Below are 16,556 nucleotides of genomic sequence, written 5' to 3' on the forward strand. Positions count from 1 at the left end.
GAATTTAGTCCAACACACGTACTGGAATCCTAGAGACCACAACAATGATGAACCAATTCGTTGACCATGGAAATTTTTAATATAGGGTTCAATATTTAAGAGAAAATAAAAAAGCCACGTTTTAATTTTTTATTTAAAAAAAAAAAAAAGCCACATAGACTAAAAGTATAACCGGTGAAACCGGAATCAAATCCCATAATTCCCCTATTTAACATGTAAAATGATATTTTAGGGATCTACTGCGTAAGAAAATTACTTTAGTGACCAAAAATGTGCTATAGTGACACTTTCCCTTTCATTATTGGTAAAAGATAAAGTAGCATTATTATGGGTAAAAATGTACATGTACATTGTTATTATGGGTAAAATAGTATATGCAAGTTATTATGGATCAAAATAAAATACATTGTCCATATTGGAAGCAAGAGAAAAGTATGTTGCTCTTCTCTACAATTTGCCATTTTTATCAAGTGAAATAGTAACAAATTACATCAAGATCAAACGAAGCAGCCGAGGACGTGGTGGTTATAAGCATCAACAATAATGAACACATCATTAATGATTATTCCACGTAGGATACTATGAGAAAAAACTTAAAAAAACTGGTCGTAAGTACTGAATATGTACAAAAATAGACTTATTTTGCAACAAAAAATTTTAAGGGTTAAATGTGCAAAAAAATATTAAAGACTAAATTTGTACAAAGAGAAAAATATATTACCCTATTAAGTCATTTTTTCCTGTTTGCAAAGAGTAGCCGGTCATAAGGATTGAATGTGTACAATTAAACAAGTTGAAGGAGCAAATGTGGACAAAAAAAATACTCAGTGACCAAGTGTGTACAAATCGAAAAGTATATTATTCTTTTAAGTCATTATCATTTTTCTTATTTCTGTCATATCTTTAATAGTGAGTTGGTTACACCTATAACCGAAATGGAAACCGAGTGTTTCAAAAATGTAGAATCATTAGGCCTCCCTCTCTCACTTAGCTTCATGGGTATGGATTAGAGGTGTCAATCGTGTCGTGTCGTGTCGAAACACTAAACGGGTTGAAAGTGCACGACCCTAACCCGACCCATTTATTTAGCGTGTCGTTTCGTGTCAACCTGTTTATTTCCATGTCGAGTTCATGTCGAGTTTCGGGTTAGGGCTATATCTTGAAATATGTCATGTCATGTGAGGTTAAAAGATTGAGCATGTTGAAAAAGTAGGAGTTGGGTAGGCGGAAAGGAAAAACTAATAGTTTGGAGGCAGAATAGATGAAATCATAGCAAGTTCAGATGACAAAATTAAAAGAGTGGGAGTTGGGGAGGCGGATGACAAGGTCATGAGGATGTGAAAGTGTTGAAAGAAACTGTGTAGTTTAGGAGAGAATGAAAAAACTGAAATGAAGTCTTGATCTAGACGGTTAAGTCGTTTCAACATTACAAAACAATTCAATTCGAAGGTTTTATTTTGCTTATGGTTTTGGTTTTGTATCTTTCTAGATTATTTAAATAATTCAAAAAACATGCATATAAATAAACGGGTCATTTTCGAGTCATATTCGAGTTGAAATTTTCAACCCTAACCTTACCCATTTAACTTTCGTGTCGTGTCGTGTCAACCCGTTTATTTAAACGGATTGAAATATCTTACCCAAACCCGTTTATTTCGTGTCGGGTTTCATGTCGTGTCAAATTTTTGCCACCTCTATTATGGATACAGGACTTGATTGATCTATCCTCAGCAATAAAATATAGTTTAGTGCACATATAAACAGAGCGATTGTCAATGTTTGTTACTATTGAGTATCGTTTTCCCTTATATTTATGTAAAACTTTACACATTTTATCTACTTATAAGCATTAATCAACCATGACATATATAAGCTATGACTGACGCTATGTTACACTGTACAAAAGCTTCTTTAGTCATTCATAAATTACATGAAAAAAGATGCAAACAACGTAATCCAAATCTCCAACAAATCCAAATTCCAGTTATCTTATGTATATACAAACAAAAACAAAAACAAACTCAAATCTTTCTTTAACTTTATGCTTTTATTATTATTAATGTAAACCTAAAAACATTCTATTTGCTTAATTCCTTTTCAAGCTCATCAAATTCCCAATCACCTATCTCTTCCTCCGTGTACTCCCGATTCACCTTCCCGAATTCCGATTCCAACCTTTCCAATTCCGACTGTGCGTCCATCCCCTCACCACTTCCGGAATCACTCTTTCCACCCGGCGATTTCACCTTCACCTTCTCATTCGTCTGTGTCTGTGACTGTGGTTCGGTTTTTTCCTTTGAAGGCAATGTACTTTCAGTTTCCTTGGTGCTTGTTTCAGCTTCTTCTAATATCTCCTCTGGATTCTCCATTTCTAGATTTGGTCTCTCAATTGAATCAAATTTCACCCTCAACTTTTCAATATTGTCAAAAAGTTCCTTAACTTTTGCATTTTCTATCCTGCAACAAAATTAAAATACTTATTATCTTATTACAATTTAAATGGGATTGGGAACTTTATTAATATTATACCTTGAAGTTTTCCCTTGTTGAGTATAGAATTGTTCTTTCATGTTATCCACCACACTAAATGTTGTAATTATCTGAAATAAAAATAATATCATGAAAAATATAATTCGTATTAATTATTTAAAAAAAAACAAATTATTATTTTTCGATACCTTTGCTTCATAGTCCAGGTATTCCTCCTCTAGACTTCTTCGAGGATTTATAACTTTGGAATCTTCTTTATCCACATTAGATGGTTTATCTTTATTTGACCTGTAAAAAGAAAATTAAAATAATTAAATAATCATATCATAAAAAATTTAAAAACTATATATATAATTATTAATTTATAATTTACCCTTCACTTAAGCTCTTCAAGTTTTTGACATATTTCTCGATACGATCAACAGATGGCTTCAATCCTTCCTGAACACAACAAAAATAAAAAATAAATATTAGTGATAAATTTCACAACTGTTAAAAATAAATAAAAAAAAAAAATATATATATATATATATATATATATATATATATATATATATATATATATATATATATATATATATATACCTCATAAGCTGAAAGCAACTTAGTGACCAAATCCACAAAATAACTCTCATGCTTTTCCAAATCATCGCTTGAGAAATTAGATTGAAAAAGTACACATCATTATAAAATGTTTCAAGAAATAATATTTATAAAATATAAATAAAGATTTTCATTTTTCAATGATGGAAAATCAAAAAATGTACCTGATTTGCTTCTCTTTAGTTTCTGTATTTGCACGTTGAAGAACCCATGTGTCTTCTAAAAAGTTGACCCAAGTGTTTAAAACATTGACTTCTTGTTTACATGACCCTATGGATTTCACTAGCTCATCTTCCTATATAATAAGAAAATAAAGTTTATTTAAGAGGAAAAAAATGTAGAATTGATTAAAATGATAACGGAAACAAAAACAAAAAAACAAAAAACCACCTTTGTTTTCAAGTGAGCAACAAGCTGATCATTAGCTTCATAAAATTGATCCCTTTCTTCCCTGACATTTTGGAGTCGTCCATTAGCAGCTGCCAATGATATGTTGACCTAAAACATAAGTCAAACTTATTATTTATTACTTATTTTAATTTTAATTACCATAACAAATCATTTATATATATTAAATAGATATACAAACCCTTTTTAATTCAGCTTCAAGATCGTTTCTTTGTTTCTCAAGACCTGCCACCTCAGCAGCTAACTCCTACGACAGAATCAAAATAGTGAGAGAAACAGATATTAAACAATATATTTATATTATATAAAATGAAGAAAATATTTTCAACTGAAAAATACCTTCTCCAATTCACTAACTTCACCAGCTTTAGACACACGGAAATTTAAAGCCTCCTCTTTCTGAACTCTGCAAAAGTTGTAATCAAAACAACACAATTAAGAACATATTAATGTATAAAAATAAATAAATAAATAAATAAATACCTGTTATCAGAAATACGCTTCTCAGCTTTAGTGGAGGAGCTAACAAGAGACTCAGCTAACACTTTCAGTTTATCCACCTTGTTTGGAATCAAAAAGACTAAGAATTTTAGCAAAACATTTTAAAGATAACTTTCTAAAAGAATAAGAATCAAATGATTAAAAAAAGGTACTTTTTGATCATGGATTTCAGGAGTTTCTCCACCATAAAGCAACTTCTTTTTCAATAGAAGGCCTTCTAGTTTAGAACAAACTCGAATATGAGCTAGAGCCTTCTTCAAAGCCTACTAATAAAACATTAAAAAAAATTAGATTTTGATTATAGATTATAAATCTTTAACAAAACAAAACAAGGTTCTTCACCTCTATTGTAGCAATGGTTGCTTCTTTGGAGGCTGTTTCATATCCATCACCAATAAGTTCTCCACCTGCTTCCATTCCTTCAAGCTTCTCCTTCAGTATAGAGGCTTCAGCATCTATTCTGTGAATACCATATGAAGGGCAATAAGGGAATATAATTATATAACTCACCATATATGCAACTATGTGATAAATCATAAAACACACATTTTGACTTATTACCTTCGAAGCTCAGCATTGACTTTTAGCCCAGTGATTGCACCTTGTGCAAACTGCAGTAACTCCTCACGTTTGACCTACAAGGAAAAAAGTGAAAAAATGTAAATCTTAAGCTTATAAAAAATGGAGATATTTTATACATGTAGTACCAAAACTTCATCTTTGTAGCTTGAAAAAGCTTTTGCCAAATCTTGAATGCTGCTGACTATGGCATTATGAACTTCTTTTCCTCCAGTAAGACAGCAACTACAAACATGAGAATGAGCATAAGTTGTAAATTTGAGGTAAAGCTAAGAGATTATGTAAAATATAAAATATAAAATAGGTAATATCTCACCCGAAAAATTCCAGAAGTAGAGAAACCTCTTCCTCACTTGGTGGTTCAAGAATCTATGAATTGGAATCTTGATTTTAGTTCATGAGAAAGATAAACAAATGTCAATAGATATAACAGAAAGCATTTGTTGTTACCATAGATATTGTGATGCCCTCCAAAGCTTGACTATAGAGAAAAACATCACGAAAGTTCATTGGATCTCCCACCATATCAGAGTCATAATACAGAACCTGTAAATTGGAAGGTGTTAATGTTATGGTGGCAAGAGGGAAAGGTATAAAAAAAGGTAAATTTACTCACTAGAGATGGCTTTTTCTGATTGTCTTTTAGTTCTTCAGGATGATGATTTTGTTCATGATTCTTCTCATCATCTTCAAAAGAACCACCTGATAGTTTATCAGTTTCTTTCAGAGCAGCAAGCCATCTTCTCATTAAGTGTATCCTTTCTGGACCTCTGACAGAAATCGATGCTTCTTCCAATCTTTTAACAGTCAGTTTAAAGCTTTTGAAACTTCGAGCTCCCTGTAATGCTTAGCTTCATCATAAAATTGAAAGAAATAGCTATAGAATAACAGGTCCTTATATGCTTAATGGCTTATATACCACTATTTAAGCCCAAATGGAACTCAATGGGTCCAGCCAATCATTTTTCAAATTGATAATTGATTACAATTTATTCACTTTCTTAAAGCATCCAACACAGTAAAGAAAACCATGTTTCCTCTTTAGCCAACTTAAGAAACTTTAATCCAAGAGTATTTTCAAATGTCCGTGGAAATGATTACGATTTCATTTTGTTGTAGCATGATTCTACAATGACATGCGATAGATGTTTACCAAATGTGATTCCATCTTAATCGCATACAAAACAAATTTGAAACCTAATCAAATTAGCTTTAAATAGAACAGTTTTGCCTATCCAAAATTTAACTTATTTCAGCAGCAAGATGACAATAAGTCTATACCAATTCGGCAAACAAACACTCCGATTGCCAGTTCTTAAAATGCAAAGATATTAAAAACCGAAAAATTGCTAAAAATACCAAAGGGAGATTTAGAAGCTAAGGAAGAGCGTTACGATTCGGTCTTGGAAGATTTTAGCGCCCTCGGCTACCGCTTGACCGGCATGTTGGACCACCGTATCAGCGTAATTCTTGACGGTGCGAGTAAGGTTGTTCTTGTTCCCGACCTCCACGGCCTTGTTGACTGCAGATCTCAACCACGACATTGCTAATGACGGCGATTCGTGTTCACTGCCACAGAGCGTTTGGGAGATGCTGAGATTGGAACTGGTAGAGTGTCAATTTCTAGGGTGTGAAGGGTTTTTGTTTTGGACAGTTTGTGTTTCGTGATCAACGACTATGGAACGCAACCAGGCCGTCGGTGAAGACTTGAATTGGGGGAGTGAGAAACAGTAAATTACAGGTTCAGTCCCTTAACTATAATTTTGTCTCACTTTTGACCTATTGATTTTTTTCCTTTACACTTTTAGTTCATTCATGTCGATATGTAATGAATTGGACATGACTTAAAGGGTAGAAGAAAGAGTATTGTTTTAAGGAGTTTATATTGAGTAGTGAGGACACGGAAAAAGAGGGAGCGAAGGAAATATACAATGAGGTCAAACGAGAGGCACATAGAGATGTAGAACAGATTGGATACAAAAGAAAGGGACTGAAGCTTTCTAAAGTCATAAAGAGTTTGAAAACATACATAAATAACATGATGTTTATTAAGGATGAGAATTGTTGAGTTCTAGTGAAATATCGGGATAGTAAAGGAAATGAGATAATTAATTACATTCTATATTTAATGAGGCTACCTTGGTGAAGGATTGAAATATGGAGGGGATTTAAGGGTGTTGACAATTGTTCAATGATTGTCCCAACTTGGAGATTAAAAGTAAGGAAGTGAAAAGGGCATTAAGGAGGATAGGTAAAGCCAGAGTCGTTGGTCCATATCAAATCCTTGTCATAATGTGGTTGTGTCTATCGAACAAAGGCGTACGGTGGTTGACGAATCTTTTTAACATCATCCTAAAGGCATCCAAGATTCCATACAAATAAATATCAAAATGTGTGATATCGACATATAAGAACAAAGATGATGTATAATGTTGCAACAACTATATAGGTATTAAACTACTTAGTTTAGTCATGAAGCTAAGAGATAGAGAATAATGGAAGGTAGTGTAAGGAAGGAAACAACAGTATATGAAAACCAACTGACTTCATGCATAGGAGGTCGACAACTCACGACAAAATGACTACATTGATGCCTTTTGGATAAATATAAAGAAAGAAATAAGGAGCTCCAAATATTGTTCATTGACTTGGAGAACGTACATGATAGTGTCCCAAAGGATGCAGTATGGAGGAATCTGGAAGCTAGATAGGTATATGAGAGTTATGGCATATCTATTTGCAACATGTATTTTCAGTCTTAAGATACATGTACATACTAAAGTAGGCAACATAGTCATTCCCTTTGGAAATCATGTTTACCATGGATCGACGCTTAGCCCTTACATATTTGTTGTGATCATGGAGGAGATTTGTCAAGATATCCAAGAAGATACCATGGTGTACACTTTTTTCGACAATATTGTTTTGACGGTAGAGACTAGGATTGGTTGCATGTTATGTTAGTGTAACATCCCACTCTTCATAAGGTAAATTTTTCATTTTTAATTCAACCCAAAACATCATTTCTTCTTATCAACCATTCAGAAGTACGTCAAAGTAAAAATAGTTATCAGAGTACAATCCTAAAATCATAAAGTGCGGAAATATGGGTGGATGCGTTGTGATCAAGCTAGGCTCTTCCCTTTTGTACTAGAAGTACCTGAAACCATAACCATAAAACTGTAAGCACAAAGCTTAGTGAGATCCCCAAAATACAGCATACCATACATATACGTCAACTCAAGGCCTAGCCCAACATACCATGCAAGCGTCACAAAGACAGCTAACACATAACAAATCCTAGTAGGCCGACATTGGCGCCTTCGACCCATGGATATAGTGAGGAGACTCACCTTAACCTGAGATAATCGAAACACACACACGCTACTGCTACCGGGATCCTCACACTGAACACATCCAAAATATCCTTAATCAATGATTAATACAATTTCCATAATCCAATGTCTAATTCATATCTTCTCATACCAATGGGTAAAAGACTATTTTACCCTTCTTATTTTTGGCCCAACAAAGTAAGACCCAAACCCTAAAATGACTTAAGGCCCAAAAATGGCCCAAAATCCATTCAGGTGCGTACGCCCCGCCTACCAACCTGGTACGCCAAGCGTACGACGCTGATGTCCAATCTCTACTCCAAGCTCTTAATGCTTCAGACCAAATCGTTCAAAACACAAATCTAACCTCTACGGGATGTCTTAAGTTATAAAGTTACTGACTTTATGACTTTTCATGGCTTAATGGGGTCTAAACCAAAGCCCTAGATTCATAACTTCATCAAAAGGTCACTAGCTCGTGCATGGAAGGATAATACTCATCAAGATCTAATTTTTATGAGTTAATGACCTCAATAAGAACAAAAATGAGGCTCAAAGGATTTGGAGCAACTTCTACTCACAAGAACCACAACCATGGGACCAAAACATGACAAATTATAACCCAAACTAGATCTACATTAGAGACTCTCAAGATTAAAACTTTATACCTACAGAAGCTAGATCAAGGTGAACAAGGCATGGATCTACAAGCTCCAAGACAACCAACACTTCTCCAATGATTTCTTCTTCTTCCAAATGCATCAAAAACCCACCAAAATCCCTTAAAGGCTCAATAATCTTTCAAAGGAGGCTAGGGTTTCGAATTTAAGGTTAGAGAGGATGGAGACTGAAGATAAGAAGGGTTAGGAATGAGTTAAGGACTTTAAATAGGGTCCAAGACCCAAAATTAGGGTTTGAGTCTGGGTCGTATACGTCAGCATACTCCTGGTACACCCGACGTACCAGGCTGGTCATCTACGATCACTCCTGCCCAGTACACCCAACGTACTCATCATAACCTAAAGTATTTATAACTTCTTCTGGCCATAACTTCCACATCCCAAATCCGTTTTAAACATTCTTTATTTGCTCGGAAAGGTACGAAGAAGCACTACACTCCTATCAACTATCCTTTGCCTTAAAACCTTCCAAACTTAAATCCTTAATTTATGAAAGGCCTAAACCATCAGTTTTTGTAACACCCATAAAAACCAGGCCAATTTAAAACATTTTCAAATATTTGAAAGCCACTAGTTATTACAAAATGTTTTCAAAATAGTTTAATATCAGATTCTCCCAGAAACATAGTCATAAAATGTGAGGAGTTGTACGATCACGCATTTGCCTTCCCGCAATCCTCTGAGGTACCTGAAACCAAAAGTGAAACTGTAAGCACAAAGCTTAGTGAGTTCCCCCAAAATATCGATACAAGACAAATAACATATATACGAATAACAACATGTACTGGGTCCACAACTTTACAGATTGGATTACTCGTGGGCCCACAGTGTGAGTCTGGCTTGCCTTTCTGGGCCCACATCTCACATCTGGATTGCCACCGAGCCCACAATACGATTCTAGTATGCCCTACCCGACCCTCAGCTCGTATGTGGAATGCTCCCGAGCCCACAGTACGAGTCTGGCATACCCTACCCAGCCCAGCCCTCAGCTCGTATCTGGAATGCTCCCGAGTCCTAGTATGAGTTTGGCATGCACCGTCCGGCCCTCAACTCATATATATATATATATATAATACTCTAGGGTTTGTTGGCTACTGCACAGAGCAGTATAACCTCAACCCAACCTACATAATATGTCAACATATAACATAACTAATGCACATACAGGTAATCAGATAGTAACACAGGTAGTCCTGCAGATCTACCAACCTGGCATAGCACTATCATGCATAACTAACCCATACTCAAAATATCACTAACTACTAGAATATCAGATCTAATGGGCCGACATTGGTGCCTTAGACCCCTTAGTATGGTGAGGGTAACTCACCCGACACTGCTGAAAGTCCCGCAGATAAAACTACAGTTGTTGGTTGACAGATTCCCGAACTGCCAACATCAAACAATACCCCAATTAATAATTGGGTCCCAATCCCAAGGTCCAACTCACACTCCAAAGACTCAATGGTCAATTATGAGTCAAAGCCCATCATATGGCCTAATTTTCCAAATTGGGCCCAAACCTCTACATGGTTTTCCTCTAAGGCCCATCCGTTTATTCTAGTCCAAACTCTTGGTATTCAAATGGCCCAATATCTCATAATCATCAAGGCCCAAATTATGGCCCATCTATGGCCCAATTTTCCAAATTAGGCCCAAGTCCTTCACATGGACCTTATCCTAAATCTCATCCAATTATTTTGGTTCATTTACTTGTTCTTGGATAGCCCATCAATAGTCCAATCACCAAAGCCCAATAGGAAGGCCCAACTCAAGGCCTAAGTCAAATTAGGGTTTTCACATGAAATGACGATTAGAGTTAAGTGTTCCTACTTAACCTATTAAGGACTTAATCCATTAATTCCAATATTGCCTTAGGTTAATTGTAGATAATTATTATTTAATATTTTAGGTTTATTAAATAATTCTCGTGCATGCCCCGATCAATCCCCAAAATTAGGGTTTCATGACATTAGGGTTTTCCAAACCCTAATTAGAGTTTCCTACCCAATACTAGTCCATTAGTCACATGGTTAGGCTTTTAGGTCAATTAGGGCTTTATTGGGCCCATTAGGGTTTCATTAGGCCGCTAGGGTTTGATTAGTCGGGCACCACCCACTACCACCTCGGGTAGTGGTGGTCAACGGCGGCTCACGATGGCGGCCACCACCTCATGGTGGTGGTTAGGGTTCTAGTCCAATCGTGTCCAAGTACTCCAAAAGCAATCCAAACACAACTAAGCACACTGCCACCCAACACGTCGGTTGGCGGCGGCAGCCACCACCCTACGGTGGTGGTTTTTGAGTTTTTCTTTTGATTATTCCTACCCTATTACAATTTTACAATGTAAATCTCAAATAACACACACACTAAGCTACACACACAGCCGCTCTGTGGCGGCAAGTGGTGGTCGGAGGTGCTAGCCACCACCTCACGGTGGTTGTGGTGGCCCTCTTGTGCTTTCCGGACATGCATCACCCATACACACACTCTTCTGTTCGTAAAAAGGAGTCAAGCCACCCACCTGGTAGCATACGGCAGCGAATGGTGACACAATAAGGCGGGCAACAGCGGTAATAGCTTCGTCTTTGGAGGCTGCCACCTTGGCCAGCTGCCATGGTGGTTCTTCATGGCTTTTTACTCGACCGAAAACCCACACGCCCGATCATCTGCATCACAAGCCACGAGTGTTGCCGCCATCTCGTTAGAACAGTCAGCAACGACATCAACAACGACGCTACAACCGGCAACGATGGTAACAGTCACCTCTTCAATGGTTTCGGCGCAACGGTGGTAACCACCTGCTGTGGAATAGAGTTGAAGACAAGGATCGTTGGAACAGCACTGATGATGTCACGAGCGGCTACAGACGGTGATATAAAGAAGGAGATGGAGAAAGGTTGACCGCGACGACAGCAGCGACGCTAAACGGTCAGGCGACCCACAAAACCGACGTCACGTGAGATTCTTCATCGCTGTCGTGGTTGCACCGGTGGTTGGATTCGATGGGCGGCACCATTTGTATTCGTTGGTCGTAAACACGAAAGGAACGAGTGGTGGTGCGGCGCCAGAGTTGGAGAAGGAGGGTGGTGGCGGTTGTCATCTCAATTAGGGTTAGGGTTTGTATGGGGTGTATTATGAATATATATGTAGGCTGAAAGAGGGTGACGGGTTCAACCCGTGTCCACCATCAAACATGTGCATATTAACACATTTGGTCCCTCCCCATAAGAATCTTTTCAACTTGATTATGAATTTTACTCCTTTAGTCCATGTCTTTTAAAAATCCTTACAAACTAAGTTCGAATGATACCAAATACATCCCGATTTCTGAAATCATTTTCAAAATAAATCCCGACATTACACTTTAACCCCCGGAGATTCAAATCTTGTCATTTGGCTTCCCGAAACCAACACCCCACTAATTATATTTGGTTTTAGACAATAATAATATAAAATAATAATAAAAATTACTTCTCGGGGTTTCGGGTTTATTATTTAATCATTCTATTTTAAACAGAATGTTACAACTCTCCCCCGCTTAAATTTGATTTTGTCCTCAAAATCGTTTCTTATCATTCCTTACACGCCAGACAACTTGAACTACATGGCCACAACAACCAGCATACCCTAGCTCTCTCCAAGGCAGCTGTATCCAACCTTCGCAGGGTCTTGAAACCAGAAGATAAACGAACTCCTTGCAATATGATCACATTTACTCAATCCGAAATCTGAAGTCTTGAGACGTTCTGGCTCCCTGACAGACCGCCCACACTGGATCATTGTCGAATTCATTGCAACAAAACTATTACAAAATATTATATTTTCAATTACCTAATACTTTACTTAAGTCTTTCCTATGGTTTGTATCCATATACTTACAATGAATATGTTCATATATTGAACTTTTGACGGTTTAAGTCTAAATACCAATCAGTGGAATTTAGTTCAGTTAAACTACTGCTCTGATACCATGATTGAAAGACCCATAGTTTCATATGATTGAGAGAACCCCTCTCTAAAATTGATCTACATCATATTACTCCAAAACATGCTACATGCATATTTATAAACAATAATTTTTACATTGATAATTTGATTACAAAGATTGGATACAAACAGACTATTAAGAATATTACAAAATATTATATTTATTACATAACTATCCAGGATATTATAGTTTTATACATACATGAACACTTATTACAAAAGTATTAGTATTATCTATTTAAAATCTTCTAACAATATATGTCTATACTGGATCCTTATTGGCCTATACTGGATCCTTATTACCTGCAATTGTTAAACACTGAAAGGGATAAGCGGTGACGCTTAGTGAGTTCAATAATAGATACAATGTAACATTATGCCATATATATACTTCAATATGGCAGAAGCAAAGAGGAACAAGGAACAACAAAGGCATATGTGAATAATGTGACAAGCTTTACATATCAATCAATTATTTGATTCAAAGATATACAATCAATGAGATACAATAATTTCAACTTGAAATACATCAATAAGACTTCAGCCCAAGTGGCACAAAAAACATACAATTTCTGATTAAATATTTTGGTAGATTTCAGGATTTTAGCCCTATCTAACCTTCTGCCAATGCCATAGGGGTAGAAGTTATTCTCTTACGAGGCATGGTCTACACGGTCAGAGGCTACATACTAATACCATCATAAATCTAAGTCCTTTCACTGATCACATGGTCAGAGGTACAACTTTGCTACCATAATAGCATGAAACAATAACACGAGATAATAACACGGAAAAGCACATAACACATATAACACATAACATACAATTGTTCCTATATATTGAACTCACTGTGAATTAACCGGAGGTTAAAATAGTAATTTGGGCAGCACTGTGTTCTAATAAATAAGTTTCTTTGATGAAAACCGGAAGCTTTATTGAAAATCGGGCCTTGCGAGGGTTGAGCTTCAAAACCGAAAAGATAAATTTTTTGGGGTCGTCAGGCACTTTGGAATGTTTTTCGGGTGTTTGGTATGATCCCGGGGATTTTAGGAAGTTGAAAAAGCAAAAATAAAGGTTTAAGGGTGAAAAATGTGAGAATTTCTAACTTAGCCGGGAGGGTTCGCACATCCCTATTTATAGTGCAAGGTTCGGCCGAAGGGGGGAGCATGTGGCTCGCATGCAAGGGGGGAAGGGCAAGGTGTCGAACGTTTGCAGGCTACACGCGTCGAAGTCTCGGACGCAACACGCGGCGGTCTCGGATTGGGCCGTGCCTTCGGGTGCGAGGGGTTGTGACACGCAGCTCAAACACGGGGCGAGCTGCGAGGACCCGGGTGACGTGTCCGAATTTTGACCTTATCTATGCGAGATTTCTTGGTTTTTGTTCCTCTATCTTCAAAAATCCATAACTTTCGCATACGAGCTCCGTTTTTGACGTTTTTTATATGCACGCGTAGGTGAAATTATGCTCTACAACTTTCGTTTAGACTTCGTCGGCTAATTTTGAATTTATTTTTAATATTATTATTTTTAACAGACTGAGACAGGAAAATCCGTTAAAAATTCATAACTTCTTCATCCGACGTCCGTTTTCGTCTGTCTTTTTACCGTTGTACTGCTATTAACAAGACATTCGATTCTTGTTTAGCTTGTGTTAGCTAAAAATCACTCGATCTTCATTTCGAGTTTTTAGCTGTCTACTGCTATTCTGAAACTCATAATTTCCTCATACGAAGTAAGATTTGGACGTTTTTTAAAATTCTCGGTTTAATGAATAGTATGAATTTCGTTCAGATCACTAAAGCCAAAAAATAGTTTATCGAAAACTCACTTTTTACGCTAAATAGTGTTTGCCGGTTTTTTCGCGGATCTTCGATTGGTCATAACTTCTTCGTTATAACTCAGATTTCGATGAGGTTTTCGCCTAAATGTTTCTAACGAGATTCTTTACAACTTTCAATAATAAAATTATACTTATTTTGAATTTTATATTTTCGTTAAATTTCAATATTTGACTTTTGTTTGGAATTTCATAAAACTTCCAAAACATTCTGAATGATTCTAAACATAGTTTTACTTCATTTCAAGTAAAAACTATCTGTTAGAACTCAATACTCAAATTCATAAAATATTTCATAATATTATTCATTATAAAACACGATAACTGAACGTGTATATTACAAATGGAAAGTGAAGGTAAAAACTTTTTACCTCCAAATGAGTGCCAACACGATGTAGATGCTTGATCTACAAGCTTCTTCCCGTTCCAAGCCTCCAAATCTTCAAACCTCCTTCAAGAAATGCAACAAACCCGCTCTTTTAGCCTTACACACACTCAAATAGGGTTTAGTTCGCTTAGGGTTTGCTCTCTGGACGTGAAAGTGGCAAGGGTGGTTGGGGGAAAGGACTTAAGGTCCTTTAAATAGAGTGCAAACCCTAAAAATTAGGGTTTTCATGCACAGCCTCTACTCATCGAGTTGGGTCCTCCAACTCGTCGAGTAGGTTCCCTAAACCACGCGACTTGATCGGTCTCTACTCGACGAGTTAGGGCAGCCAAGTCGTCGAGTAGGTCTCTAATAATGAATATAAAAACTTTAAAATTTATACATGGGAGTCGGGGTGTTACACTTTTACATTTTTTATAATTTTTACCTATGAACTAGGGTATGGTGATGGTTTCACATATGATTTTTTTTTTTAAATTCAAAAATATAAATATCACATAAAACAAAAAAATAAATATCAATTACTTTTAATACTTGTAAACATAAATATTAAGTATTTATCCTAAATAATAGCTTTTACATTGTATTAATATATAAAATTTAATTATTCCAAAAAATAATGTATACATATTTAGTTTTGCTCAAAATTTCATATAAGATTCCATAATAATAATATATTGAGATATCCGATTGTTTTTATGTATATATTCTATAGAATTGTAAAAGAAATGTATAAGTATATTACAATGGCATTGTTTTACTTTCAGCATAATAAGCATGAATTTCAAATAAAACCGCCTAATTAATTCATTCTTTCAGGTAAGCCTAGTAGTGCAAACACACCGGTGGTATCTACCGTCGGCAAAAAAGAAAAAAAAAAAAAAAAAAAAAAAAAAAAAAAAAAAAAAAAAGGCGGTGTTCACCGCCAGTAATAGTGTCCATGTCGGTTTGCCATCATAAAAAAAATGCACCACACAGTGCCTTCATAGGGGAAACCATTTATGATTGATATTGGTGGTTGTCGAGGCCAACACAAATAATAACCCTAAATATTACACACTAAAATAGTGTATAGTGGTAAAGGGATCGAATCCACGGAGATTGGTTCAATTTATAACTCTATGAAAAATCTCTTTGTAAAAGTACTTGTAAAATGACAATAAAAATAAAATGGGGGGTTTTGGTGTTTTGAAATACTTGAAACAAACTAGAATCAACTATGATTTAAATAGACAAATGCAACAAAAATAAGAATTTGATGTAAAATCAATAAGGAAGAGATGGTTGACTTAAAGTTTCCTCACTTTGACTTTTGATGAACATATCATTAGAATCCAATGGTGCAATACTTTGATTTAAATCCTTAATTTGGTTATAGTAATCCAAGGAGCTTGAGATTACCTAGACTTTTCTTAATTGTTGAAATGGCTAGAGAAGCTCATAACAATTTCCTTAGTCAAAGTCACTAATTCCAAATAGCATGTAATTAGTGAAAGTCAACTAGCATTAAGAACCAAAAAGTCACCAAATCCAAGAGGGGTCAAATGCTTTCACCACCATGTTGGAGGAAATGTTTTTATGATTGTGTGAAGCAAAAACAACACAAAAATCATTTGTTGCTTGCTAATTTGAGGATCCTTTACTTAATCAAGAAATTAGCCAACTAATCACCACAAACACATTTAAACTCATGAACTAAAACATACAAGTAGTGATAAGATGTTAAAACACAAAACATTCCCATAAAG

At 35.9% G+C, this 16,556-nt stretch overlaps 1 protein-coding gene across 1 annotated transcript; it reads right to left on the reverse strand.

The window, feature by feature from the left end:
* Positions 1-1,896: 1,896 nt before the first annotated feature.
* On the reverse strand, positions 1,897-6,268 carry LOC111883402 (sporulation-specific protein 15). Its single transcript, XM_052768466.1, has 18 exons — positions 5,976-6,268; positions 5,198-5,419; positions 5,032-5,127; positions 4,898-4,950; positions 4,710-4,806; positions 4,564-4,637; positions 4,345-4,462; positions 4,155-4,265; positions 3,985-4,061; positions 3,841-3,907; positions 3,683-3,748; positions 3,484-3,591; positions 3,258-3,388; positions 3,076-3,142; positions 2,864-2,931; positions 2,679-2,778; positions 2,530-2,600; positions 1,897-2,457 (listed from the first exon to the last, which is right to left on the reverse strand). Exons 1-18 carry the CDS (start codon positions 6,123-6,125, stop codon positions 2,079-2,081), a joined length of 2,055 nt encoding a protein of 684 aa, XP_052624426.1. The 5' UTR covers positions 6,126-6,268; the 3' UTR covers positions 1,897-2,078.
* Between the last annotated feature and the right edge of the window lie 10,288 nt (positions 6,269-16,556).

The sequence above is a fragment of the Lactuca sativa genome, chromosome 2 (genome assembly GCF_002870075.4).
Source record: "Lactuca sativa cultivar Salinas chromosome 2, Lsat_Salinas_v11, whole genome shotgun sequence".
NCBI classification, from domain to species: domain Eukaryota; kingdom Viridiplantae; phylum Streptophyta; class Magnoliopsida; order Asterales; family Asteraceae; genus Lactuca; species Lactuca sativa.